Consider the following 27,232-nt stretch of genomic DNA (forward strand, 5'->3'; position numbering starts at 1 on the left):
CATTGTTGCACGGTCGTGTCGAGGGATCAAGGCAAAATCGCGATGACTGCCACTCTTGTTGTCTTGACAGTATTCGCAGCACTGAGAATTCGTATGGCATCTACTTCTACCAGCATCAGAGAGTCAAATCGTGCTTATTGGGTCGTCGCATTTTCTCTGTGATTCGTAGGAGGTACCAAGCCGACGACCACGGCGATCGACGAAGAAAGGTTTCTGTGGACTTCGTGACCTACGCAAGACGCCGTCAACATCTCAAACACTTGCTCTCGTGAGTATTGATAAACCCCAGCACGAAAGACTTGAGAAGCGGCTGGATTGTGGATTTCAAGAGGTCACCATGTAAAGGCCCGGCCTTAAATATAACCTCTTTTCAGTAACCGACCAACTTCTATGCGTCTCAGGGGACATTCTATAAGATCTGGTGTAGGCACCAATCTAGAAACACGTTTTGTTCCTGATATCAACACAGCACCCAATCATAGAGAAAGACCAAACAGACTCTGATCTCTATGCTGCTGCTGGTGTTGTTGCTGCTGCGGTTGGGCTGTTCTTGATGGCGTAGGCGGCCGACCGGAACTCAGTTTCGGCACGCCGTCCCCCGACTTCATTTTGTGATTATTGATGACCAGTATTCACACTGAACATGCACACCACGAATTCTACTTATTCGTATTTAAGGGACACTGGTCACGAGCATAGACATGCCACAACATCTAACATCGGGGTGCCGGCAAAACGCCTGATTATCGACGACGACAGGGCTCCTTCGCAGCATCTCCAAGGATCTACGACCAGTCTTCAAAAGCCATAGAAGGGTCGTGGGGGTGGCAGTCCCTCGAACATACTGACATACCACATAAAATCAGCGCTCGGTGAGAATCAACTTTGAGAGCCAATCCATTTTTTTCGTATTCATTATCATGCCAAATCTATTGGAGTACTTTGACTCCGGCCTTTCGACCCTAGCTTTCATATCCTTAAGAAAGCCTCCACCGACTTTTCAGTCCTAGCTCTCAGTCAAACTTCAGAGCGAGACAGACATTGCCTCGCTGCGAAGGAGCCATCCTGACTTTTCAGTCCTAGCTCTCAATCGTTCCAACGGGAGATCACACTCCCTGGTATAAACCAAAGCTAATCAAGATAATAATACAAGAGGGTTTCGCTTTTCCTATCCCTTTCCTCTGTGTGCAAAATATGTTTGTATGAATCGTGTGCGGTTGTTCTTTAACCCTTTGACTCCGGGGTTGGGCGATAGATTTTGTCTAATGTGAAGACTGCCTTCTTATGGCTTCAAAGCCAAGGGCTCGATAATGGCTCGAAATGTAGATGTTCTGGCGACTGGTGCACTCGTCTTGGTTCAGCTCCAACAGGATTGGTAGCAGGCTAAAGGGTAGTTTTGCCTGCAGTTACGTTGCAAGATTCTTCTTCAACCGATGCCGCCGCGGTGGCGGCTCGAGTAGCATACCCCTCAGGTCTCGGGTTCTTCTTGGGACGGCCGCGACCACGCTTGGCAGGCTCCGGCCTAAGGGCAGGGAGGATCTCCGACTTGCCAGACTTGGGCGCGGCAGACTTTGGTCCACGAGGGCCAGGCTTCTGCTTCTAGCGAGAGCCCCGACGCTCGTCTCCATTCTCCTCGGCACGCTGGCGCTGAATCTTGTTGTTGTTGATGTTCCAGCCGCGGATTTGAATGGGGGCTCTACGCGGTGGGGGCTCGGTCGGGGCATAGTCCTTGATGTTCTCCTTATAGTCGTACTGCACTGTACGCAACTCTGGACCCGTCGGCCAGCCAACCCGGTGAGGGGGAATAGGCGCCGGTGCCAGCTTGGGGTACCGGCTGTTAGGGCCGGCAGAGCTGGGGGTCGACGAACCGCTGCCCGCCCTGCTTCTCGGGGGAGGCTCATTGGGCTGCTGCTGGATGAACTGCAGCGAAGGAGGACTCTGCACAGGAGCGACGGAAGCATTGGTCGGGGACATGCCCGGGGGAACATAAGATTGCTGCTGAGGAAGCGGCGGAGGCTGCGATCCGGGGTATGGGGGGTACGGCTGCATCATGGGCAGACCAGGCTGTTCGTTAGTGTAGCCATTGTGGTAAGGTCTTGGAGGACCAGGAGGGTAGAAAGAGCCGCTGTTGGAGCTCATGTATGGGGGCGGGGGCTGCTGTTGAGCCTGCTGGTGCTCAGGCGGAATGCTCTCCGGTGCGGCGGGTGCGCTCTTACGGCCTCTAGACGGGCGCAGAGGCGGAAGCGGGGAGCTTCTGTCTTGGGCAGGATTCGTGAAAGGCATGCGGGATGAGGAGCCTGCTTGTTGTATCTGCGAAGGGGCGGGCGGCAGAGGTCCCCCCTGCATTGGCATGCCCGACATGTGGTACGGCTGCTGAGGCTGGCTGTACGCGGTGTTGTGGTAGTCGTGATGCCCAGGCGGCGGTCCCTCCATGGGCGCAGAGTAGAGACGTGGGTCAATCATGGGATCCACAGGCGGGTACTGTTGCTGCGGGTGAGGAGGCGGCATATGCTGTTGCTGCTGCTGCTCGTAATAGGGAGCATTGTGCTCGGGATACATAGAGTGACGGCGGCCGTCGTTCGAGGTCTCGATGGAAGCCCTCATCTGCGACATCTCAACCGGACGAGCGGGGGGTAGCTGATGCTCGATAGATTGATGAATCCGAGTGTCCGGTCCAGGCGAGGCAAGACGGGGCTCCACCCAGCCACCAGCGTTCGGAGGAGGCAATGACATCTGTGAGTCGGGATGGGCAGCCTGCATAGGGTAGGCGGGCTCCATGTGGTGAGGAGGAGCATCCATCGGGGCAGCATGGACCGGAGGAGGCGCATCTGCCATCGGCACGTCGACAGGCTGTTGTTGGTAGTCACCGGTGATGGCGCCAGCCAGCAACAATAGTGCCGAAGTGTCAGCCGACTCGGTCACGGTGTTGGCGATGACGGGCGTAGGCGGGGCTTCAGTCGCCGGCTCAGAATCGCCAAAGATATCCCGAATTGCGTCGTACGCACGGGTCGTGGTTCTGGCCGGTGTAGGAGGCTGGACGACAACTGGCTTTTCCTCGACAGGGTTGACTTCCTTCTCCTCTCCCTCAACCGCCTCGGCGGCGCTGACGAGGTCATCAAGACCAGCAATGTTGAGAGCGGAATCATTGCAAGGGAGGGGAGATCCAGCGGGAGTCTCCTCGACGCTCTGGGATTCCTTGATGGACTCGGCAAGGGCTCTTTGCTCGGCATAATCGGCGGCAATGTCCTTGAGCTGCTTGAGTTCCTCTCCCTCGATGTCTTCCTCGGCAATTTCGTACTGATCGCAGACAGCAGACAGGATGTCGGCCATCGAGTCCCGGACTGGCTTTTCCTCAAGTGAGGTGTCAACCTTCGCCACGGGCGCATAACGCGAGGCGTGGATGGCTCGGCCAGATGTGGTGAGATAGACAGTCGGATGCATAGGATCAGCCTCCGCCTTGGGAGGCTCGGCGTCGTTCTTGCTGGTAGGAAGAAAGTAGCCATAGCGAGGGTGGACGCCGTGCTTCTCGACAAGGTCCTTATCCATGTCGTCGTCCTCAACAAGACGTGCATCCCAGCGAGCGAGCAGAGGGTCGTAGTGCCAAGTGTTGGAGTTGGGCTTGCCAAAGTACTTGCCTCGCTTGGCGACCGTGGCGCCGTGCTTTGCAGAATTTGTCGAATCGCGATATCCAATTTCGTCATCGTCAAACTGGAAAGTAGGCGGCACAATAATGCGGTTGGCAATCATGGCTCCGTTCTTGGCCGGTGGGCGGTTGACTTGTCTGCAGCCATACTCATCCGGCTCCGAAGCCTTCGCAGGCAGCGGAGGTTCTCTCTGGTCGGCGGAGACCGGGCCCTCGGGGACAGGCGTGCTCTCATTAGACTCATCTTCGACGGGAGCGTGCTGCGCCGACATGATGCCCGCAATGTGATTAGCAGGCGCGACATCGCCGGCGGTCCGCTTGGAGGCGGGCTGGCCATCGGGCTGGTCTCTGGCCTTGCGCTTGGTCCGTGGTGCAGCGGCGGCGGGCGCTGCCGCGGTTTCTTTGTGTTGAGGCTCTGCCCAGGCAGCCTGGCGGAGGGCGTGAGCCTCAGTGCCCTCAATGAGCTGAGGGTAGGGCACGAGATGGCCGTCAACGTAGACTTCATAGATGCCAAACTCTGAGGCTTCCTTGTCTGAAATTTGTTTGTAATTCCAGCCGCCGTCGACGAGCTGAGGGGGCACGCGTGAGCAAGCAGGCCACACGACGACCGAGTGAGAAATGGTAAGATACTTACGTCAATAGGCAGGCCATGGTCATGGAGATACTCCAAAAGATCGAGGCGATGAATCTGCGCATCCAAAAATCTGTCTTCAAGATCCTCAAGTCCGTTCTAATGCCGCGGATCACCGCCAGTTAGCGGACGACGACCAGGGTAAAAAACATGACATGTCAGTCCGGGGTTCACACGTACCTCGAAAATCTCTTGCACGGCCTCGCGCTGCATCTCCTTGGCGGCGAGGACCATCTTCTGGTCAATACCAAGCTTGGTCTTTGCGACGGCGAGTCTCTTGGTGAAGCGATCTTGGAGGTGATCAGTGACCACGTCAAACTCTGGCACTGACGTGTAGTAATCGCCGTCCTTGGTCAGTCTTCTGACGGTCCGCGTCGCCAAGTCTTGCAGCGCAGGCTTTACGGCATTAGCCAAAGCCGCATACTGAGCCTTGAGCTCGCGTTGACGCTCGTAGGCAGCCTGGACTTTGTCGTCGCTGAACTGCTTGAAGCGGCCGCGTCGACCGGTCCCGGCTGTGGGCGCAGGTTTGGGTGCTGCCTCTTTTCTTGGGACGGCGGGTCTCCTGCCCCTGCCTCTACCTCTGCCTCTGGTCGCTCTAGGCGTCGGCTGAGGCGTCGGCGTCGAAGCAGACTGCTCCGGTGTTTCTGTGTCTGACATGATGGCGGTGATGGCCGTTCATGAAAGATACGTGACAGACTGGGGGGAAGGAAATGGGGGTAAGTGGAGGCAAAAGTGAGAGCGGGTAAGTGTGTAATGAGACGTGTGAGGGTAGGAGAGATGAGATCAGTTAAGCGGCCGGCAGAAAAATCGAGAGACTCTCTGTCGGCCGGTCAGTGAGTCGCTTCCCTGGTGCGTGAGCCAGCGCGACTGTCTATCTCTCTCTCGGGGAAGGAGGGAGGACGGTGAAGAGTGTGTAGAGTCTTTTGGTTGAAGAAGTTCGTTGTTGGCTGAGAGTTGTTCGGAGAAAGACGAGGGTGTGGACTGGGCCAGCGGGAACGGGTGTGGGCTAAGAAAAAGCAGCCGCCTGGCCTTTCTCACTGATGTCTCTCGCAACGACCGAGAATTACTCGACGAGCAACCAATCTGAGCAGGGTAAAAATATGATCGCGATAAAGATGAGAAGCTTCCGCAGCGACCGCTGTAGGTGAGAATGGGGCGGCGAAAGCGGTGTTGAAGTGCGTCGTGAACCAAGAGTGCTGCGATTTTCCCCTTCTTGCCTTTTGCAAAGAATAATACCGAGCGTACCAGGCCAGGCGGAGCGCAGCAGAGCGGTGCAGTGGCAGGAGCAGACCAGACGTGACCACCCTGCTACAGCGAGGCGGAAAGGCAAGGCCCAGCCCAGCACACTTACACCAATCTGGTAGGAGTCGGCAGGATTTCTCCGCTGCTGATTCGTCCGGAGTGCCTGATAATCCGGTAGCCGGAAATAGTTTCTCACCCCTGTCGAAGGGGGAAGGTACTGAGTACTTGCACCGCCTGCCATCTGGCAGTGTGCGGCCGCGTACTCTGGTCACCCACCGGCCGCCCAGGTCACAGTTACTCGCTCTGGGGCAGAGTCAGGGCCCGTTCAGCTCAGTGTAAGCCTTCTGCCCGCGATTTGCTTTGCTTCGCTGTACTGCGTACTGCGACTGTGCCTTGCCTTGCTCTGTCCTGCTTCGTTGGCTATGGGCCGCTCAGGTCCTCGAAACGGTGGATTTGCGACTTGGCAGGCCAACCGACAAGAATGCCTGAGATGCGGACTTTGGTAACAGACTCAGTCAGAGGCATGTATTCTGCTCTGGTGTACGTAGTAGTTCTCCTCATCCTCTGATGCAGCAGCAGCAGCCCATTCGCCCTCCCTCCGTCCCTCCGTCCCTCCGTCCATCCTGCTCACTACCGTAGTCACCAACACTGCCGCCCGCTCCGGCAGACGAATCGACTCGATTCGGTATTTAGGCGGGCTGACTGGCGTCTAATGGGAATTGATTGTATGACGACGAGCATTGCAAGCCAAGGTGTCGCATCGTCGCATAATAACCACCGCCGGATGCAGAACCACACACACGCGCCAGAGTCAAGAGTCAGCAGCAGACAAACAAGCATTGAAAATCCGTGTCTAGCATCAACCGTCAAAGAGATGGACAGAAACCCAAGTCGTGGCCGGCGAGGATGTGGCCTGTCCCCCCCCCATCCCATCCCTCTGACGTGACGAAAGCCACACCCAACAGCCAGTGCCCGTTTTTCACTACCCCCAGACAGACCCAAAGCAAGAAAAACCCACGCTTTGCGCACAAGAGGAACTTCCGCTACCGTCACGGTTTTGGGAACGGGGCCACGCCGTTGACTGCCGAGTGGCGATCCGGCCTGGTCCTGCGGTTGATGACGGGGGGATCCGTTGGAATCCTTTGGTAATCGCGCATCCTGTCAAGCCGGATACTTTTTCCTTTGCTTTCTTTTTTTAATCTCACCATGATGGCGGCTCCCAAACAGACATTTTTCTCAACCCCCAGTCCCAAGTTCGGACGAGTCGGACGGGGGGCACTTTTCCAGGACCTTGTCCCGTCCGAGAAGTGGGCCCTATTGCATCCAGATCCCGAGCTCCAGCCGGGTCTCTCTCTTGTCTCCAGCCTCTCCAGTAGTCTAGCAACCAGATGCAAGATGGTGTTGGTTGTGGCTAATGAGATCCCATAATGCAGAAGGCAATGGCACCAGATTACGTGTGTTTCCGAGGTGTTTTAAGGCGCCCGTTGGCTTTGGCAGCCACAGCCATCTGTTGACATTCATGTCTGAATGAGTGCAAGGCAACCACCTGCGCCTGGCAACAGAGCAAACACAGACCTGGAATGCTGATTGCTGAATTATCATCCCTTGCGTCTGCTAAGGTGCTCAACACCCAAGGTTCCGTAAGTCTCATTTGAAGTCTGGTCCACCAAGGGGGTAAGAAGAGACCAGCACACGATGGCCTCCCAAACGCTCACTCAGCGATGGCTCATCAAGCTCACGAGATGCATCAAATCAACCAATCCCTCGAGAAAACGTCACCTTACAGAAATGCAACATCGAAAATCTCCTCTCCCTGCAAGAAAAAACCACTTGAAGTCCCAATGGTACCAGAGAAAAAATAAAAGTCCACACCGCACAACACACACGCCCCAAGGTGGAGCTCCATTTACCCACCGCAAAGTCCCTGAACCAGCACCTTACAACTCTGTTAACGTGGTGAGGTACCGTGTACACGCTCCCGCCCCGGCGCGTCTCCAGTTCCCAATCGACGCTGGAGCACCCCCTGCGGTTCTCCATAATCCGGTGTCGCCCCGTCCAGGGGGTAGGGTGGCAGAAGCTTTGTCGCGCGGTGCCTGCTGGGAAAGGCCAAAGAGCCCAGCCACGGACGACGGCGGCGGGGGCCACTTGAGACCGGCTGAACCTCGTCTATTCCCGAGCCGCCGGGGCGCGCTACACCTTCGGTCAACGACCTCTCATACCGCCCGGGCAAAAAAAGTTGTCGGTGACTGTGGGGTAAAGTAACTTCAGTCGGCGCGACACCACTCCACGAATAGCTACACCACACGACGTCGCAAACGACAACAACCGCCCTTGACGATCCCCTTCCGGCTCCAATCGCACATATTCACTCGTCCAACCCCCGCGACACCCGATTGACAATCACAGCCATGGGGAAGAAGCGCACCGCCAGCCAGATCACTCACAAAAACCACTTCGTCGACTCCGCCAAGAAGAGGAAACCAAACGGCCCTCCGTCGAGCAGCAAGAAGTCCAAACAGCCCGCCAACGACAACCCCGCAAAGAAGAAGGCGCAGCAGCAGTACCACCAGAATCAGGAACCCGTCATCCCCTTCTCGCCCGAAGACGCGATCCTCCTCATCGGCGAGGGCGACCTCAGCTTCGCCGCGAGTCTGGCGACGCACCACGGCTGCCGCAACGTCACGGCCACCGTCCTCGAGAAGAACGAAAAGGAGCTGCTGGAGAAGTACCCCCACGCCGACGAGAACATTGCCCAAATCACCAACTCCGGAAGCAAGCCCAAACCCAAAACCAAGGCAGAGGATGGCGACGGCGAAAACGACGAGGAAGACGAAGATGCGAACGAAGACTCCCCAGCGGCAGACGAGGAGGACGACGAGGAGGACGCCGAAGAAAAACCCTCCCTGCCTCCCAACAACAATAAGATTCTCTACAACATCGACGCGCGCACAATGAAACCCTTCACCCGGCGCACCACCTCCCAGAACCACCACGGCACCGCCACGACCACGAAACACGGCCTCTACAAGCGCATCATCTTCAACTTCCCCCACGTCGGCGGCAAGTCCACCGACGTCAACCGCCAGGTCCGCTACAACCAGGAGCTCCTCGTCGCCTTCTTCAAGTCCGCCCTGCCCTCCCTCGCGCCCCGCGGCACCCTCGTCGTCACCCTCTTCGAGGGCCACCCCTACACCCTCTGGAACATCAAGGACCTCGGCCGCCACGCCGGCCTGCAGGCCCTGCAGAGCTTCCGCTTCCACGCCCGCGCGTACCCGGGGTACCGGCACGCGCGCACCCTCGGCGTCGTGCGGGAGAAGAAGGGCACCGGCGAGGCGAGCGGGAACGCGTGGAGGGGCGAGGACCGCCCCGCGCGGAGTTTTGTGTTCATGAGGACCGGTGAGGCGCCCGAGGCGCTGCCGGCGCAGAAGAAGAAGAAGAGGAAGGGCGGGGAGGAGAGTAGCAGTGACGAGGAGGCGGATTTCGACGACGAGGTGGGGGATATCGAGGATGACTTTGAGTGAGGGCATTTGCGTGCGTGTCTACGGGATCTTTTCTTGGGTTGGAGCATCATTTGCGTGAGGCATACAGCACGACGTCATGGGAATTAGACAGTCTCGAACGGTATTTAATCAGGCATGGGTACCACGGCGTTCTTCAGGAAAGGGAAAAGTCAAACAAATTTGGAGGAGCTTCACAGCATTTCAAAAGCCAGATACCATGCTTGTTACTTGTGCAATTAGCCTCCGTCTTGGGGCTTGCACGACAAGAAAAATCATTTCTCAGAATTTAACAATATGCCATTATGCCATGACCACGTATGGTAATGTGGGTATGCTTTTCAGGGTCCCCTAAGGGCCCTCGTGAGAGAGAAATAAGCAACGCCGCCGTCCTTAAACCAGCCCCCCCCCCCTGCCTGCCTGCCTGCCTGCCTGCCGAGAAACCCCATGCTAGAATGCCGCCTATGTTCCCACCTGTACATGCCCGATCAAGGGAAAAAGGTTGTGTTGATGCTGAATACGCAGATATAGCTTCCGCAAGCCCGCGTGACCGTCTGCTCCTCGTTTTGAATATCCACATGGCGAAAACAATAGAAAATCGAAAATAACAATGGCAGCAACCAAGTGCTCTGGGTCTGCTGAATCCCTTTCCGAAAAGAAAAATGCAATATGCTTGCTTGTACGTACAGCGCCGAGTCTCGCTTATTCTTCGCTCGTTCTCGGCTGGCCCTCCTTCCAAATGAAGGTGCCAAATTGGCAACTTTCCCCCCTTACGTCCTGTCCTCGTCCCAGTTCTAGTGGCCGAGAACCTCTTGCCTGGTCGCTGCAGCGGGCTCTCCTTCTCCAGCCACGATTACGCCACCATTGATTCGGGGCCCATCAAAGATCCCCTGAGTTTTCGTGGCTTCCTCTCGCTCAGCTTCCTCGTTCTCCCTCATCAGAGCTTCCTCCTGCTCCCTAAGCGCTTGTTGCTCTTCAGTCAGAGACTCTGGAGAATCAGTCGGCGCCGGCTCTGTGGGCGGCGGGGGCGGTGGAGGAGGCGGCGCACCGTCCTCCACATCTTCATCCCTCAAGCGCTTCGTTGAGGGTCCATCCGAAGGCGTCAGGTTCGGTGAAGCAGCCGCCTCGTCCTCGCGCTTCCGCTTTCTCTCTGGGCTACCCGTCGACGCAGTCTCCTCGTCGTCAGAAAGCATAACTTCATCGGCGATGTCCACCATGGCATCAACGTCCGTTGCTGGACCATTGACGCCTCCATCCTTTGGCCCATGACGGACAGCCTTCTCCTTCTCGTAGTTCTTCATTTTCACTACAGCCCTGTCCAAGAAATCCTTGACGTAGGTCTTGACCTTCCTGGCTTGCTTCTGATCCAAAGGCTGGGTTGGATCACGGACATGGTTTCTTTTGTAGTCCGATGAGACCAGCTTCTTGCTAATGTCCTTGCCGAACCGCTTGAGATCCTCCTTGGGAAGCTTGTGTTTGTACTTATCAATCACGTACTTGATGTGAGGGAATAACTAAAGGACGTTAGTAGGCATTCATGCCGCGTGGGAAAATGGACGTACCGTATTCTCATAGATCTTCATCTGCTTCTCAACACTGAGAGAGCGCCACTTTTCTGGCTTGGGCTCTTGCACGGGTGTTTCTGCCCGCTGCGGTGTCTGAGAAGCCGAAGGCCTGGGAGTTTGTTCCTTCGTCACCTTGTCGATGATGTCCCTCAGCCTCTGCTGCTCCTCTCGCGCCTTGTTGGCTATGGTTGGCGCATCAGCCGGCTTAGTCGGCCTCTCCCACCTTGTTACACCAGTCTTACTATAGAAGTAGGTGTTACCTGCCGGGTCGGTTGCAGTGAACCATCCAGCCGGAAGAGGGCCGTTGGGGAAGTGTTGTCTTCTGGGTCGTGGGGGGCCGTTCGCTAGGTGTGGATTCCGCTGTGGCATACTGTTTCTTGGACCCTTTGGAATATCGACATTTTGGAACGGGTCGGGAGTCGATTTGGCGGTAGTGTCTTCTTCGCGTTCTGCGTTGCGCCTCTCCTGAAAGGAGTTGGTGGTCGGGGCGTTGGGGTCAAACTTTCGCTTCCCAATGCGGTACCCCAACTCCAACTTTGCCCACTCTTCCAACAGCTTCTTCGACCTGATGCTGACCTCTTCGTTTTCCGATTGAGCCAGCTTGGTGATTGTGTCTTCAATCTTTGAGCCCTCTATCTTGTTCCTGGTCAATCGAGGAAATTTGTCAAGAATGTCCAAGACCTGGAGAATGACATTGTGGTCGTCGATGAACATGTTGAGGGTGGTTTTGAGGATTTGGTAGGCGTGCATGCGCATGACACAGTGGATGACCCGCTCATCACTGCACTGCTGGATGCGCTGCAGCAGTTTGACTGCAATCCATTTCTCCTTCGTCTGCATCAGGGTCGCCATCACCTTGCGTGCGCCATCCTCATTGAGGCTTCTGGCCTGTACGCTGTTAACGTACTCCTCATCATCCTCTTCGACCTTCTTCTTCCTGGGCTTCTTGGCGACCGCAGTGTCCCAGCTGTCTCCATCGTCAATGCCGAGGGCTTCAACAGTTGCGAGGGGCAGCTTGGTGGATCGCTCGGTCTGAGTCTTGCCACCAATAAATCCAGTGCAGTTGACCTCGCCACAGTAGCATGGTTGGGGGTTGGCCCCGTAGCGGTCTACGTTGTAGTTGAATACCAGCTCCTCGCCAGCCTTGATTTTGCGCGACGTGAAAATACCCATGCGTAGCTTTTCTCCGACGACCCATTTGTCGACGTAGCAGTTTGGATTGCAGGAGTGGTTGCAGAAACGGCCCAGGTTTCCCTTCTTCGTGGCGTCGACAAATTCGTGCTTGGTAAGCGACATGAAGTAAAAATGCTTGATGCCCTCATCGTCGTACTGCGACATGCGCCGCCTAAATGTTGGCTCGTTGATGACTTCGCCAATGTACTCGAAAATGAAGTCGTTAGCTTGCATGTCGACATTGGCGCGGAGACCGAATCCTTTCTTGTCTGTCTTGATGACTGAAACGTTGGCGTACTGCTTGCGCTGAAATCTCTGATTCTGGCACCCGTCGCCGCAATTACCAGTGCCCACAACGCACTCCATTCTCGTGGCTCTGTTGATGCAGTCGGAGTCCTCGCCACATGAGTAGTTTTTCCCGTCCTCTGCAACGCAAAATTTAGTCAGGGGCCGCTCGCGATTGCCTCGCGTCGGGCAGAAAGGGAGGCATGGGGGACTTACGCCACTCGGAACGGCAATCACAGTCCAAGGCATCGTGATCGGTTGAGCCCATGTGCTTCGATCCATATAGACAGTCCGGAATGACTTGAAAGGTATTGCATGCTTCCTCTCGAACATCGGGCAGATCGCTGAACAGGACGGTTTCGCGCTTGACGGGCTTCTGAGAGGCTTTGCGGGAAAGCTTCGGCCGGCTATTCGTACCAGGAGTGGAGGCGCCCTCGTCGTTGGTATTCTCGCCCCCAGGCGACATGCTGACGGCGCGGGAGCCGTGGTTGCTCTTGTTGTGCGATGATGACCGGCTCGTTTCTCGCTCCATCTTGACCCCATTCGGCGCAAGGCCGTCTTCTATTTTTACTTCCTCCATCTTCATCGTCGCCAGCGCTTCATCCTCCATCAAGCAATCGAGAAAGCCCTCGGCAGGGCGGGCGCACAGGAGGGAGGCGGGAGATTGTCGCGAATCGGGTCGTCCTGAGGAATGGATTGGGACAAAGGGTCAAAGGACGCGGACGCGACAGGCGAAAGAATTTGCGAATCGGTAGGCCGGTGCGCTTGTGAGAGCTGCAGCAGTTTTGTTGGGGTGGAGCAGGAGAGGATTGGAAAGGTATGGGAAGAGGAGATGGGGGACGACTTGCGAGGCGGCGGCGGCGCGTTAGGAGAGAGAGCGGTTAGCAGTCCGAGCCAAAGGTTTCCCGCATCGCAAAAAGCTGGTCGTCGCACGAGGATTGACAGCAAACCCGGCTGCGATTGGGCAATGGCAAATTTTTGAAAATCGACAAATCACCCACCCAGAGAAACCTAACACTGGGCTGTCGGCAACCGAGAGAGAAGCAATGTTTCCAGGGCGAAGTCGCAAAGGATTTGGAAGGGACGACAGGCGAGAATAATCTCACAGTGGCTTCCAACTGAGCCTGGACGGCAGCCACTCAGCCTGTCGCGCTTGGGCCAAACCTAGCCACTTCCGTTCCTTGAGCGAATCTGCGCCGAGCTTACTACCAACAGCGACTTCATCTCGGTGGAGCACACCCGACCGCGGCGCGACACCTACACTGTGGACCGGGAACCTACACGACAGGCGCGGAACATTGATGCGGCCGGGTTCCGAGGCCTAGACTTCTTTCAAAATCCGATCGTAGCTTCCCCAGAATGACTGTCGCGAGATCCATCCAATTGTCGCGTGCGTAATGACCCCACCTAAACGTATTGAAGTTTAAAAGTCCGAGTTGGAGATCCCACGTCACTGATGCCTCCACAGAAAGAGCACGCATTCTACCCAATGCTATTCGACGCAATGTAAGCGCGTTTGATCAAAGAAATGGGATTACAAGAGGCTGCACGCAGGGGCGGATCATCGTGTTCTGTCGTTGGGGCCTCGTTTTGCTTTGCTATTGCTGGTCATCTAATTCGAACTGGTCAGCAATGTTGTGTAACGATGGCGTAGCCTGAATACCTTCTATGTGAGGCGTGAACAGCGCCATGAGGCTGATTGAGATATTTGGCACCCGTCCGCCTTTGTTGCGGAATTCACTCAGATGCGAATTCCCGAATTACTTGCCTCGTCAAACATGGTCACAGTTAAGCATGGACCAGGGCTTATCTGGAGCAAGAAGATGGTTTCCAGGTTCTCTCACCGACACTTCGCATCCACCTGCCCTGCATGCTCTTCCAAGAGAACACCCCTGGACATGGCCTTTTCCAAGCCTCTCCAGATTTGCCATTGGAATTTCCCTATCCTCCCCGTGATGTATTCACTGCGCCTACCTGAGTTGTTTCGGCCGGAATAGGTATCAAGGGACAAGAGGAAATATAGCTCTGAGCCGAATGCCAATCCCGCAGTCCTAGTTCCGGAGCAAGTGAGAGAAGTTCGAGCTTTGTCGCACGAAACGAATTCGAAGCCTTGGATAATTCCCACACATTTGAGTGTCTGGGAACAAGGCTTGGGCCACAGTTCCTGTTGAAACGAGTGGCAGGATATTGGCATATCTGGCTAGGACTGCAACTGTTGCCCACTGCCGATGGCCATCGCTCCACTCCAGGAATGCCACGACGCATGTTCATCCGATGCGCAGAGATTCAAGTGCAACGTCGACGGCGGCAACGAAGCATCGAGCTACTTTGGCGCGCACCTGCACGATGGCCCAGCCCGAGTCATCCACTGGTCTGGAGGGTAAGGGGAGTTTGAAGCAGCATGACGCACAGCTCAGAGGTGCAGAAGACGAATTCCCGGCGAAAGCGGTGTTGGGCAAGGTGCTGTACCGTCAGATGGAGAGAAGCAGGCATGTAGGCGTACCCGAGTTGGGCAACGATGCCCTGCTAGTGACGGGCGGTCGGTGCCGTTTGGTGTCGTCTGGAGATGGCTCCGCCATTGGCATGGACGGGTTGTACATGGGTGGGTCTCCCAGTGGGAGGATGCCAACTCATTGTGCAGCAAAGACGTCGCTGAAGCCGGATGAAGAAGACCAGCAGCCTGAGGAAGTCCAAGAGTATAAAGAGGCGGTGGACGAACGCGGCAATTGGGGCAGCAAGACCATTTTCCGACCCTTTGCACTCGATGTCGTTCGTCGCGACAGTCATCAGTTTTGAGTTGCGTGTGCCTGGTTTCCTAATTCTTCTCAGCCTCATTGCTTCGATCGCTTCCTTTCCGCCCGTTCACGTTTTGGGCCGCCCCCCCAGAAATCATGGGGATTCAGTCCACTCAGGTGCAGCGCGGCCTCACAGTGTCTGGCTGCGGCTCCCTCTGTCAACTGCGGGAAATGTGACGAACCCGTGCCCTGTGCTGGCTCCTGTGATGTTGTTGGTCGGTGATTGGAGAAGAGGGAATCCAGTGGTTTCCCCCGACAGTCACCAGCGAGCTGGATTTGGCTGCGCGACGGCCAATGAGGGTGCTGAATGGCATTCCGGACGAGCATTGCGCGGGCACTAAACAGGCCCCTGTTTCCTTATTCGGTCGTCTGTCGATCACGTTTCTTCATTTTCTGTTCCACCGTCGACAAGGAGACCGCGATGGGCGAGAAGAAAAAGGCGCGCATTCCAAGCGGAATGATGAGATGACAGTGAACTCTAACGGAGGTGGGAGGGAGGAGATGGGAACGCGCTGAAGCAGCCACCACAGCGGAGAGGGGAGAAAGTGAGTTGGAAGGGGGAGGGGCAGTTGCTGACTTGAGTTGCATGGTGGGGGGAAGGCCATGCTCCAAGGCGGCCGATACGAGTTCCATGCTGCCAGCGCACCGACCAGCAAGCAGAAGGAAGGGAATGGAATTCACTCACTTTCTCCGTCACTTCTCGTCTTCGCCAGCTAGTGCTGAATCAGTCTTTGGGTTTCTTAAGCTGACATGCTATATCCAAGCTTGCTGGAGACAGAGAAGGAAAACAAAAGTCATGTTTTCGGCAGACACCACGACAATGACGTCCTGCAAGTGGCAGAGAGTCAAGTCAGGCGGGAGGTGTTCCCCGATAGGATTGGCTAGTTGACGCAACCCTCCCCCTCTGGCAGTATCAAGCACTGCATTTGCAGCTGCAGGCCGCTCTCTCTCCATTGCCTTGCCTTACAGAGTCTGCTGCATGTAGCTCTTCTCAGCCCAACACCGGCCACTAACAGCTCAGCATATGGGACTCTGCTGCAGCCAGCGGCGTGTGCAGGACGGGCGGGAGACAGGGATACCCGCTCTGTCGATTGCATAGGCATGGGCAGAGAGAAGGAAGCTACCTTATGCAGTCATTTGTGATGCCTCTCAAAGGGTGCGTGACTGTGGTGCTGAGGAGGTGCAAGTGGGAGCAACCACAGACATTGGAGCTTCGTCTGATCTGAGCCCCATTCTCGACCTCGAATGCGAACGAAGAAAAAGGCCCCGCGGTGTGGCTGTCGGCCAACCAGACAGCTGCTTCCTCTTTGGGCGCCTTGGTGAGACATGCGCGACAAAATTTGGAAAGGGCGATTCGGCTGCCGCGAAAAAAGCAAGAATCCGACGACGGAAAGAGAGGCCGGGCGCGAGGGGCGCCTAAGACAAAGCCACTGCCGGGTCAGACCAGAAGCTTAAGGCGGCCGACGACGATCTGAGGCATAGCGAGAAAAGAATCAGCCGCCGGAAGCCAGAGGCGGGGAGCGGAGTGGCAGCATCACGGCGGGACCTGGCTTGGAGGATGCTGCTGATATCAATCCATGGACGGACGACAGAGAGAGAGAGGATGACTACGACTCCCATCCTCACCCACACCACGCCCTCACACACACCACACAAACTATCGCTCGTCGTTGACCTGATCTAGCCTTGGCCGCCACGGCAGCTTGTGCCAACATCCATCATCCCTCCCTCCCTTCCATCCTCTAACCCACCACCACCCACCCACCCACCAACATCCCGACAGAGCACATTACATTAAACTTGTGCCCAGTTTGGCAGTGCCGCAGTGCATCCATCCATCGAAAAAAAAAAACAGATAGTCGCAGACGCAGACGACGACCGGTGATTCTCCGCGCCCCTACCGGAAGCCTTCCCTAGCCACCTCAGATTCCCGCTTGATTTTCGGCAATCACACCCTCGACGTCAGTCGGTCACGCCAGACCTGCAACCGCTTTTTTCGTTCGTCTCGTCCTCACTGTAGGACACCCAAGGCTCTGGTGCGCCGCACTGTCTCTACCTCTTCTCGTGCAGTCATCGTCTTCGTCGAAAGAGGTGCGGGCATTTCCCAGCCACCCTCGCTCGGACGTTGCAACTTTGCACTACTCCAACAAGGGGAGAGTGTAAGGGTGCCTTTGGAGTTGTGACCTGTTTATCCATTTGCGCCAACTCCGAACTCCCCTTACTTCCATGAATCTCACTCAGCACGACGAGAACTAAGGGCATGGGAGGCCTGCTGATAATTGCGACGGTCCAATTCGCCTCTTCCTCCGTCGCTTCGGATCTTAAGACAAACAGCATCCGCCTCGTCCTCTGCTCGAGTCCTCTCGAACAAGACTCGATCGAACGACGGGATTCGCATCCTTGCTGCGAACAGCCGTCGCAACATACCGTATCAGGCCTCGACTGAACCGACGTCCTGGAATGTCTCCTGAACAGGCCTAACGCGTAATTAACCACTCGGCAAACTTGTCTCGCTTGTTCCAACTTCCACCCAAGGTCTTCCGCTTCCAAAAACAAACGCCTCAGACCTGCCACTGAACCCCGGTCACGCCAGCAAGTCCCCGACCGCGCGCCGTGCAGGGCCTCCCGCGCTCATAGTCGCAAAGTGGCCCAGGTTTTCCAGGAACAAACGAAACATTCGAGCCTCCACTTCTACCGACCAGGCCTGTCCAGGCTGTGTTACCCCCTCCATCTCGCGCCTCGTCCAACTTCCCCTCGACGTTGTCGTGGGACGGGGTCTTTTCTTCGGCGGCCTCTGGTCAAAGACGCGCGCTTGCGCAGATCTCACGACTTTCATTATCTCCAGCTGCACGTTCGTTCTTTCCTGTTGTCGTCTGTAGGTGCACTTACCTGCCTTCTACCAACGGCAAAGCGAGGCGACACCCACCACGGCGGCTGTTTTTGACCTTTGCTACGACCTCTTGCCGCCTCGGCCGCGCTTGTCTGCCTGGCATCTGCCTGTTCGCTGTGCGCAACTTCAGTTGACGACGCCGGCTCCGTCCGTTACACTCGCTCTAGCTTCCACACCTTATTAGCATCCCACCTTCATTTGAACGACCACCTTGGCTCTTTGCAACTCCTCACGGACAGATCCATCCTTGCCAGCGCCGAGACGTTCGTTTGCTACAACCCCACGCCGCCAATGCCGGTCCCAAGATCCGTGTTCCTCACCATCTTTTGCTTTCGTGACACTTGCCCCGGCAGTAGCTAGCCTCTTCACGATGGCCTACCCTTTTTCAGAAGAAGAAAAGGTTAGCGTGTTGTTCGCCTTTATCATACGTATGCTGACGCGCAGTTCCCCAGAGGTTGATCCTCGCAGAAGTCATCAAGACCAGCAACTTAGACCTGGGCCATCTGGTTGACTTTCTGAAATTACACAAAACCGAGCCCAACTGGCTCAAAATGCAGCTGCCTCCTGGTATGAGTGCCTCAACAGTCGTGAACCCCGGTCTGTGTATACTGACAGACTTGTTCAGGCCGTACGATGGAGCAGTGCATACAAGCCACCGAACAGATGTTCCAAGGGCCCATGAGAATACCAGATCTGAAGCGCAAGCCTGTCGGTGATCTCCTCGACAAGCCATCCAAACGTCTGGCAGTAGCTTCTCCGATGGAACCTCCTGCACAGCTGCCGCCACTGGCTTCTGCTTCACAAGGACCGTCTGCTTACGCGAATCCGATGTCTGTACGATCTCTCTTACCAGCGCCCACGCAACTGCAGCAAACTCCACTGCCAAATATACAGCCGAGACAGATGAACGCTGGCCCGGAGAGTGGCACGGCGTCCAACGGTTATCCGAGCCCAAACCAGCCGCCCGCAGCGCCGCCTCCGCCTCCGCCTCGTAAGAGAGGAAGGCCGTCACGGGCAGATAAGGCGAGGCAACTTAGAGCGATGCTTCCTCAACATTTTACGCCCCTGGCTCCAGCACCTGCACCTCGCAATTCAGCTGGGGAAAGTCCCAGCACCCCGGCAGAGAGCTCAGCCTACAGTTTATCACCAGGCCCTACCTCGGAGACAACTGGCGAGCCCCCAAGGAAGAAACGCGGGCGACCTAGGTCAACGGAAAAGGGCGTACCAGAGTTACCGGTGAGTACGCACCTGCCACTTGGCTGGTAGGTTCTGACATTGGCAGGGCACTTATACCTATAGAGTCGACCAACCTAGGACACTGTCAGGTCGGTCCACGCCAAGCGAGACTCCCCGCGGCCGGTCTGACGAGATGCGCCAAGATCCATACCCAGAGCGCGAGCAACTTCCAGAATCGGAGAAAGAACGAGCCATACCACATATTGGGCATTTGACACAGGAAGGACTGGCGAGATAGAAACTTGAGGTTCCGCCCATCACCAATGGACATATCAACAGGCCAAAGAGGCGGTGGCGGTACATTCTACCCAAGTACTCGTCTGAAGCACGGCGGGAAACGAGGTTGACCTTGCCTACCCAGCCCGCACAGCTAGCTGCGGCAGCAAACACCACACCACCTTCAATGGGCGCAAGGCCGCTCATGTGAGGAGGCACATGTATGATATACGGAAGGCGTTGTTGGCCAACTGCTTTTACTCCAGGATACGGAGGCTAGAGGAGGTTTATCTGGTTTGGGGGACTTGGGACAAACATCAACGTGTACGATAGGCGGTGGCAAGGTACATTGACAACTGAGAGCAGAGTTCATAGAGCCATAAAATATCATGATTGGTATTGCCTCAAACCAACTGTCTGTCTACGTCCCTCAATCTTTTTTGGAGACCATTCATAAAAACGCTAGATAAAAATCAAAATAACCGGCCAAGACCGGGCCAATAAGCTCCTGTATGAGATGCATCAAAAAGAAAAATTATCCCAATATGACCGCTCTCTGTCATTACCAAGACTTGACAATCTTCTCCAAGGCCTCGATGAGGATATCAGCGTGGTGCTCCTGGAAGATGAGCATCGGCCTCAGGCGGACGGCGCTCTCTCCGGAACCACCAATGTTGATGCCCAGACCCTTCGCCTTCTTGAGGAACTCGTCGCGGCGCGGGTTGTCGAAGGCGATGAAGGTGCCCTGTCCCTTGCCGCGCAGGTTGGCGAACTGACCCGGGTACTTCTTGCCGAGGGCCTCGAGCTTGCCGAAGAGGTAGTCGCCGACGCGGGCCGTGTGCTCGACGAGGCCGAGGCGCTCGACCTCATTTACGATCTCGCGGAAGAGGATGGCGCGGGCCGGGTCGCCCATCCAGGTGTTGAACTGGCGGTAGGGCTTGTTGGGGCGCAGCTCGGGGTTGCCAAAGTAGTAGCCGGCGGTCTGGGCCTTCTTGGAAAAGGTGACCATGTCCGGAGGGGTGGGGAGGTCCCAGTGCTCGTGAGCCCAGAACTTGCCGGTGGCGCCGACGCCGGTCTGGACCTCGTCGACGATGAGGAGGACGTTGTGCTTCTTGGTGACCTCGCGCAGGCCGCGGAAGAAGGCTGGGGAGGCGTGGTTATCGCCGCCCTCGGACTGGATGGGCTCGACGATGACGGCGGCGGGGGGCACGTGGTAGGTCTTGATAAGGTGCTCGACCTCGTCGAGGGCGGCCTGCTCGGCGGCGGCGTTCTCCTCGGCGTGCTCCTCGAGCGGGTACTTGAGCTGGGGGAAGGTGGCCTGGGGCCAGTCGAAGGCGGGGATGTCGAGCTTGTGGATGGGCTTGGAGCGGGTCGTGGAGAGGGAGCCGAAGAGGCGGCCGTGGAAGCCCGTCTTGAAGGAGAGGATGGAAAGCTGCGAGGCGCCCGGGGCCTGGTTGTTCATGGCGGAGGCGGTCTCCTCGGGAGTGAAGTCGACGTCGTAGCCACCGCGCTCCTGCTGGCGGCGCCACATGAAGGCGGCCTTGTAGGCGGTCTCATTCGCGTCGGAGCCAGCCATGGCAGTGAAGACCTGGTCGAGGCCCTTGGGGGCGACCTTGAGAATGCCGGTGCGGAGGACCTCGGCCCAGTCCTCCGGCGGGAAGTTGCCGAGGGCGGGACGGTTGATGATTGCGTTTATCATTTCGGGGGTCTCAGCTACCTTGGCGAGGGCAGGGTTGTTGTAGCCAAGGGGGATAGAGGCGATTTGGGCGTAGCTGTGGTGCGCATGTTAGGATCGTTGACTAGAGGGTGAGACGTGGGAAAGCACTTACACATCCAGCAGGACGTTGCCGTCGGCGTCGACAACGTAGTTGCCCTTGCTCTTCTTGTAATCCGTGAGCATGTTCAAGCTGCGGGTGTCAAAGACCTCGTGCAGGTCCGCGATTTGCTTCTTGGACTGAGGACCCGGGATCTCGGTCTTGACGGCCGGGGCGGAGGGCTCGCCGGCGAAGAGGGAGGCAGCCATGCGCGGGGCGGAGACGCAGAGGGTGCGGCGGGAGAGGGGTGTCCTGGCCGCCGTGCGCATGACGGGGCGCAGGGCCGCGGAGGCTCTCATGAAGGCCATGGCGACGGTCTTCTTTCGTCTGCTTTCTTCCTAATGTGGTGTTTGACCTGCTCGTCGTTCCTCTTTACGACGCTGCCTTCTTCCTGCGATGCTCGTGGGGGTGAAGCTGTGCGATATCGGAGACGTATCTATCCTCCGAGTTGCAGTCAATTGGCCAATGGTGAAGATGCAAAAGGGGAAGAGAATAGCACAAGGAGACACAAAGCTGGTGCGCGGGGGAGGGGCTGTTTATAGATGGCGGGTGGCCACGGCTTATCAGGTCCCCCGTTGTCTCGTCAGACCGTTTGGTGGAGAGAGGTGGTGGTGTATTGCCATCGGCCTGGTTTGAGCTTTGGTCCCCTGGGTCCTGGTGTTGACTCGAGGCGTTCAGACGCACACACCGGCGCGGTGCTTGGTTTCCCACCATGCCGGAACAAGGAGCGAAAGCTGCAGCAGCTGCGTTAGCTCGGCGATATGGCAGGGAATGGGAGGGGGGACGGACAGGCGACCAGTTGGAGGGGCGGTTGGCCAAAGCCAAGATTACGTGCCCAATGAGAAATTGCGGGGCGAAAGCTGGGGGAACGAAGGTCCCAGTGACCTCACACACGCTCGAAAGACGCCGCGGCGGGGGACCTTGGAGGGGTAAAATCACGCCCTTTACGCCGGCTGGCTGTAGCGGGCGGCCGTGTATCAGGGTACCTGCCTCTGACACAATATGCAGCCAGCTTCCTGCTGCAGGAAGCTCGGGCGCAGCGTAAACGTCGTAATATGTAATAGCTTCATCTGTTCTAATGGGACTGGCTGTGGTCAAGCTGCTGTTCAATGGCAGATTCGGCATCTCGGATGGCATCGATCGGTCGCGGCTGCAATTAGCTTCCCCTCGCCACCAACTAGCTGTGCCGCTCCCGTCTCTGCCGCCTCGAGCCGCAAGCCTGCTTCTGATTTGCATATTGCAGCTCGCAGCCTCCAGAATTGCAGCGCCAGAAGCCACACCGCAACATCAACCACAACGTGCCTGTAATATTACCGCATCTATCACAGATCCGACGTGCGCGCTCTCGGTGTCTGTCCGCGCGCCCCCGCCGCGCGTATCAGGCGATAACAGCGTTTCCCGCCGACAATGATAAGCATTTGGTGGGAACCTATCCACCTAGCCAGGGGAGCACCTGGGGACTAGCGCGATGCCGCGACCTCAAGATATCCACTGGTCGCCCCTGCGGATCGAGAGGGCCGATGCCGGGACCGGAAACCGGGCCGGGAATGGCTTTGCCGGTCATTACATAACAGTGAATTATGGATTCGCCATCGGCATTTAGGAAAGCCATCTTGGTGACATAGGTTCGAATATTGCGGTTTGCTTTCTAGATTGGGTGAAATTCGCGCCGCACTGCCGACAGACGGGAGGGCCCACCCGGAACGTCGCGCGCTGCCGGAGGCCGACATTAACGGGCCGGTGCCCTATCCTGTTCGTACGGCCCTCACCACACCGACATCTTATATTCAAGAAGTCTACTCTTTTATTGCACGTGACCAACCAATCTGTTTCAGTCAGAACTACCATGCGACACGACGAACGACAATCTATCCTCTCCCATATATCCTGAGTCGTCGGACAAACTAAGAAATGCTATGCAATCTGGCGTAAGAAATAGTGCCACTTCTGGACCAAACCCAGGAACAAACGATGAAAACGTATAAAATGATTGAAATGATGTGACGCCATGCTATAAATGCCGAATGGTCTGCCTGCCCAAAACGCGCTTGATGCTACGCATCCTTTCTGATGCGTCAGATATTTACCGAACAACATCCGCCGAAGTGTGGTATTGGTTTGCAACGATAAGAAACAGAACCTGAGAGCGGCAGACTAGTGCTCCTTTTCTTCAAGCTCTCGCATGTACTTGACGAAGCTCTTCTTGTGAACCTAAAGACAATGAGCTAAGTTCATCGCTGGTGAGCAGGTCTTGCGAACTTACCATGCCTGCGTACCGCCCATTCTTGAGCACACAAATAAATCGAAGACCGAGCTTGACAAAGCACTCATATACAAGATCCATGGGAGATCTGATATCCAATGCAACGGGAGCCTGTGCAGAGATTGGTCAGTGCTCGAGAACGACTTTCAAAAGGATCCAAACTCACCGGGTCAATGTACGGCGTGAAATCCGTCTTGTCTCTCTCCATCTCTTCGTCATCAGAGTCTTCGATGGTGGGGATATGCGCCATCAGACACATGCTTGAAGCTTCGTCGTCCAGGCTATCCAAAGCGAATTCGAGATCGGGAGCTGGAATAAGCCCCACAAGAATACCATCGCGGATGATGGGAAGACCTCCATCCAGTTCACCTGCTCTGTGCAAAGTCTGAAGCTTCTTACGGAGACTGGGAGCGGATATGACGGGAGAAGCGCTAACGTCAATGATCCTTTCCCGACGAACACGAGGAACGATGTCTGCGAGGTCGGAAGTGAAGATTGGCTTATGCTTGTTATCGAGGAAGGGATATGAGTTCATGTTGGTCAGGAGGTCCTGCTCAGATTAGTCTTGGCACTCAGCCTTCAGGCATGCTAGGCTGTACTCACGTAGATGCTGTTGGGCTCAATGGCATCAGCAGTCCACTTAGCGACGAGAATGGCCAAGGAAAACGGCAAAACGTAATCCAAGCTTCCCGTGAGCTCGAAGAGGATAACTGCCAGAGTCACTGACAACCGAGTGACGCCACACATGGTGGATCCGGCGGCGATAAGTCCATAGACACCAGGCTGAATGCACGATCCTGTTGGCGATGCAGCACAGCGAGCCCAAAGCCCAAAGGTGGGGTACATGAGAACAATGTACTGAACAACGTGGCCGACAATTCTTCCCATCAGACCGCCAACAACCATGGACGGCACGTAGATTCCGGCCGGTACTTTCTGCGAGGAATTAGTTTTGTCTCTCCCTGGGCGCATTATGTACTCACAATTCCGAACGTGATGATTGTCAAGAACCCTTTGATCAAGAACGCGGAGAAGAGGCCCGAAAGCACAGGAGGGATGCCTTCGGATGTCGTTGGGCAAAGACCGTAGTCCTCGCGATCAGTTCCGTCGTGGCATGGAGAGGCGAGATTGAGCATGAGCTTAGCGACCGGCTGCTTGGTGTGGACGTTCCAGTAACTCATAATGCCAGTCACCACAGCGACCAAAGCAACCTCAAACATAGGGTACTTCTTGATAACATCGATCCGACGGAAAGTCTTGGCCCAATGCTTCGACGCCTTGATGAACATAGCTCCAGCGGCGCCGCCAAGTATTCCGATGACAATGAAGAATACGATTTCGAAGTAATGCCAGTCGGTGACATACTTGACCTGGAACATGACGATCTTGTGGGTGCCGTAGGGGTTGAGGAACTTGAGCGACAGTGCTGCGACGATGCAGCAGAAGAATGTGCGGAAGAGGGTCTTCGCAGGAAAGAAGTAAGAGACCTCCTCGAGTCCGAAAAGTACGCCTCCTAACGGGGCACCAAAAGCGACGGCGACACCGGCGGCTGCAGCTGCGGATAGGACCTCGCGCCTTTTGGCGTCATTTTGGTCGTACTTCGCAAATAGGCGGCAGGCAATGTTTCCCACACAGGTAGCAATGTGGACGTAGGGGCCCTCCTTTCCAAGACTAAGACCAGAAGCAACGCTGAGAATTAGAGCAACAGATTTGATACCCAAGGTCTTCAAACCCAAAAAACCGTGGAGAACAAAGCCACTGAGAATAACGCGGACTTCGGCGACACCGCTACCAGCAGCTGAGTAGTAAATCATTGGGGGCGGTACGTTCGGCTCGGGCTCTGATGTCGCTGTAACCGGCTCAACAACCTCCGGAGGGGTCGGGCTCTCGTCACTTGCAGGTTCATCGGCGTAGGGGGCAAGTTCTGCGGCGAGATTCTCGTCAAAGGTCGTCATACGGTATGCCGAGGGTACCACGGTTTTCGTGGTCAGCGTCAAGGCGCAAGCAATGCAGGCCAAGCCGACTACACCAACGAGATAGACTGTGAATTCAGTTCCGGCATCTCCAAAAGGCCAGAATCTCATGGACTCTGACCACGTCTCCCAATCATCACATGGTCCTTTTGGACAGCAATTCTGGTACCATTAGCTTATGTGGACTTATCTCCGAGGCAAGGAAACGTACCCTCTCACTGATGTACCAGCCGCGTGTGCAGTACCCATACTTGTAATCGAATACGGTAGCCTCGGACAAGTTGACGACGTATGCGACGAGAGCAACGGCTACACCACACACGGCACTAAGAATCCAGCCCTGCGAAGCATCGAAGATGGCATATATCCTTCCCCAGAAGTCCTTGCGCATTTTGAGGGCCTTGGCTCGGTGGGCATCGACGATGTTATCGTGAACCCAATCGGTAGACGTGAATTGATCGTACCATACTCGTTCGTCGGGTAGAATTGATCGTTTCGACTCGGACATAGATTCTGGGAAGTCGGAGAAGGCGTGCGATAAGCGAGCGCCGAAAGAAGGGTTGCGACTGTGGTGCAAGCTCCTGATGCTTCCTGGAAGGCAAGGACATGGATCAGCTGTCATGTTTCCTTGATACGCGCAAAGCATGTGAAGCGAGCAAGACACTTACCAGCCGTGCTGTGATTCCTCGACAGGCCCGGAGTCAGGTACTTGGGACTGTCGGGGTTAGCTTGGTGTCGCCGAATCCGAGATCTCGAGTTCAAGAGTAAAGGTGAGCGCTCGTCCGGCTCGCCGAGCGAGCTTGTCCGGTCGAATCTCGGTCTTCTCGTGTTCGTCGGTGACGGAGGCACCGACAGCGCGGCGTCATCTGGAAAATCGGCCATGATCAAAGTTGATGCAGAGGTGCAAAGCGGCTCGAGCCGTTAAAGTTCTCGGTTTTGTTTCGAGTGATGCGTGATTGGGCTCGCTTCCACGAATCGTCCAAAGATTGGGCGCAGAACCAGAAGACACACAAGGCCCGTCGGCTCAAGATGGGATAAGCTTGAGGGCACAGAACACGATCGAGGTTGTCGAGGCGAGGTTGGTGAAGGAGACACTTATTGGAAGGTGTTCAGGGGTAGTTGCAGGCGAACGTCTGGACTTGGACGTCTTTGACAGGTCGGGCGATCAACTTGAGTGGACAAGGTTGGTAGCAGCAGGTTATAGCTCTGCACGTGAAGCCAACGTGGAATCCTTCCGGGTTGCTCCAAAGACGGGAAGACGCAGACACAGCAGGATATGACTTGGCTGGGGAGGCGGCGGGAGGCTGATCACGTCGAGGGGTTCGGTGTCAGATGCGACGAAGGTAGGCGGATGACTATCGCGGGCAAGACATGGCAGTTCCTTGGCAGGTTTACTTATCCATCAGACGGCACTTCGGTTCGGCCAGGCGGGGGAGGATCGAGATGAATCAAAATTCAGATGGACGGGGAAGAGGAAAAGAATGGAAATGATTCAAAAAAAACCTGAAGGCCCGTCACCGCAACAGACGATCGGCAGCAGGTCAGAACAAGTTGGAAGCGAAACAAAATGCGATAACTTGGTTCGAGACGGTCTTGACCCCGTCCACTTTCCTCAGGCCCCCCCACCCCCTGCCCCTACCCCCCGAGGCATCGAGGTATCGGGCTGTGCACCGGGCACGCGCGGTAAGTCGAGGGCGTGATCCACCCTTGTAAACAGTGCTGGAAATTATTCGCAGCAAAGGCGGTGGAAGAGGAAGCACTAGAGGGTGTTAGAAAGGCTTGGCCGTGAGGTCATTGCACCGGGTGACCCTTTGGTGGATGCCTCTGGATGCCACTGGACGGCGGTTATTGGCCCCGAGTTTAGCGCACTTTCCGCCAAAACGGTCGGATCGAGGCGAGGTAGGACCCTGAGATTGCTGAATCCCTACCTCGCACTGAAGGGCCCTGAGCAGTGGAAAGCCGACCCGACCTGTTCCGCAAACTTCCACTCCGCCGCACGCCACCGGCAG

The 27,232-nt window shown here is 56.2% G+C and overlaps 6 protein-coding genes across 6 annotated transcripts; 2 read left to right on the forward strand and 4 right to left on the reverse strand.

Annotated features, from left to right (window-relative positions):
- Positions 1-1,599: 1,599 nt before the first annotated feature.
- Positions 1,600-4,931, reverse strand: CGCA056_v006840 (uncharacterized protein; the record flags this gene model as incomplete). The annotated part of the gene is made up of 3 exons (XM_037322089.1): positions 1,600-4,212; positions 4,278-4,373; positions 4,455-4,931. 3 exons carry the CDS (start codon positions 4,929-4,931, stop codon positions 1,600-1,602), a joined length of 3,186 nt encoding a protein of 1,061 aa, XP_037179484.1.
- Positions 4,932-7,924: 2,993 nt separating this feature from the next.
- Positions 7,925-9,037, forward strand: bmt5 (25S rRNA (uridine-N(3))-methyltransferase; the record flags this gene model as incomplete). The annotated part of the gene is made up of 1 exon (XM_037322090.1): positions 7,925-9,037. One exon carries the CDS (start codon positions 7,925-7,927, stop codon positions 9,035-9,037), a length of 1,113 nt encoding a protein of 370 aa, XP_037179483.1.
- Positions 9,038-9,807: 770 nt separating this feature from the next.
- SET2 (Histone-lysine N-methyltransferase, H3 lysine-36 specific) lies at positions 9,808-12,568 on the reverse strand (the record flags this gene model as incomplete). The annotated part of the gene is made up of 4 exons (XM_037322091.1): positions 9,808-10,527; positions 10,576-10,760; positions 10,821-12,176; positions 12,253-12,568. 4 exons carry the CDS (start codon positions 12,566-12,568, stop codon positions 9,808-9,810), a joined length of 2,577 nt encoding a protein of 858 aa, XP_037179486.1.
- A 5,523-nt stretch (positions 12,569-18,091) lies between these two features.
- CGCA056_v006843 (uncharacterized protein) lies at positions 18,092-19,195 on the forward strand (the record flags this gene model as incomplete). Its single annotated transcript, XM_037322092.1, has 5 exons — positions 18,092-18,121; positions 18,174-18,288; positions 18,347-18,712; positions 18,872-18,957; positions 19,004-19,195. 5 exons carry the CDS (start codon positions 18,092-18,094, stop codon positions 19,193-19,195), a joined length of 789 nt encoding a protein of 262 aa, XP_037179485.1.
- Positions 19,196-19,735: 540 nt separating this feature from the next.
- Positions 19,736-21,295, reverse strand: gatA-7 (4-aminobutyrate aminotransferase; the record flags this gene model as incomplete). Its single annotated transcript, XM_037322093.1, has 2 exons — positions 19,736-20,945; positions 21,003-21,295. 2 exons carry the CDS (start codon positions 21,293-21,295, stop codon positions 19,736-19,738), a joined length of 1,503 nt encoding a protein of 500 aa, XP_037179480.1.
- Positions 21,296-23,141: 1,846 nt separating this feature from the next.
- Positions 23,142-26,105, reverse strand: Clcn5 (H(+)/Cl(-) exchange transporter 5; the record flags this gene model as incomplete). The annotated part of the gene is made up of 7 exons (XM_037322094.1): positions 23,142-23,198; positions 23,251-23,361; positions 23,417-23,800; positions 23,854-24,186; positions 24,234-25,385; positions 25,435-25,814; positions 25,892-26,105. The coding sequence occupies 7 exons, from the start codon at positions 26,103-26,105 to the stop codon at positions 23,142-23,144; spliced, it is 2,631 nt and encodes an 876-aa protein (XP_037179479.1).
- Between the last annotated feature and the right edge of the window lie 1,127 nt (positions 26,106-27,232).

This window comes from Colletotrichum aenigma, assembly GCF_013390185.1.
Source record: "Colletotrichum aenigma strain Cg56 chromosome Unknown KSG_Cg56_contig04, whole genome shotgun sequence".
Lineage (NCBI taxonomy): Eukaryota > Fungi > Ascomycota > Sordariomycetes > Glomerellales > Glomerellaceae > Colletotrichum > Colletotrichum aenigma.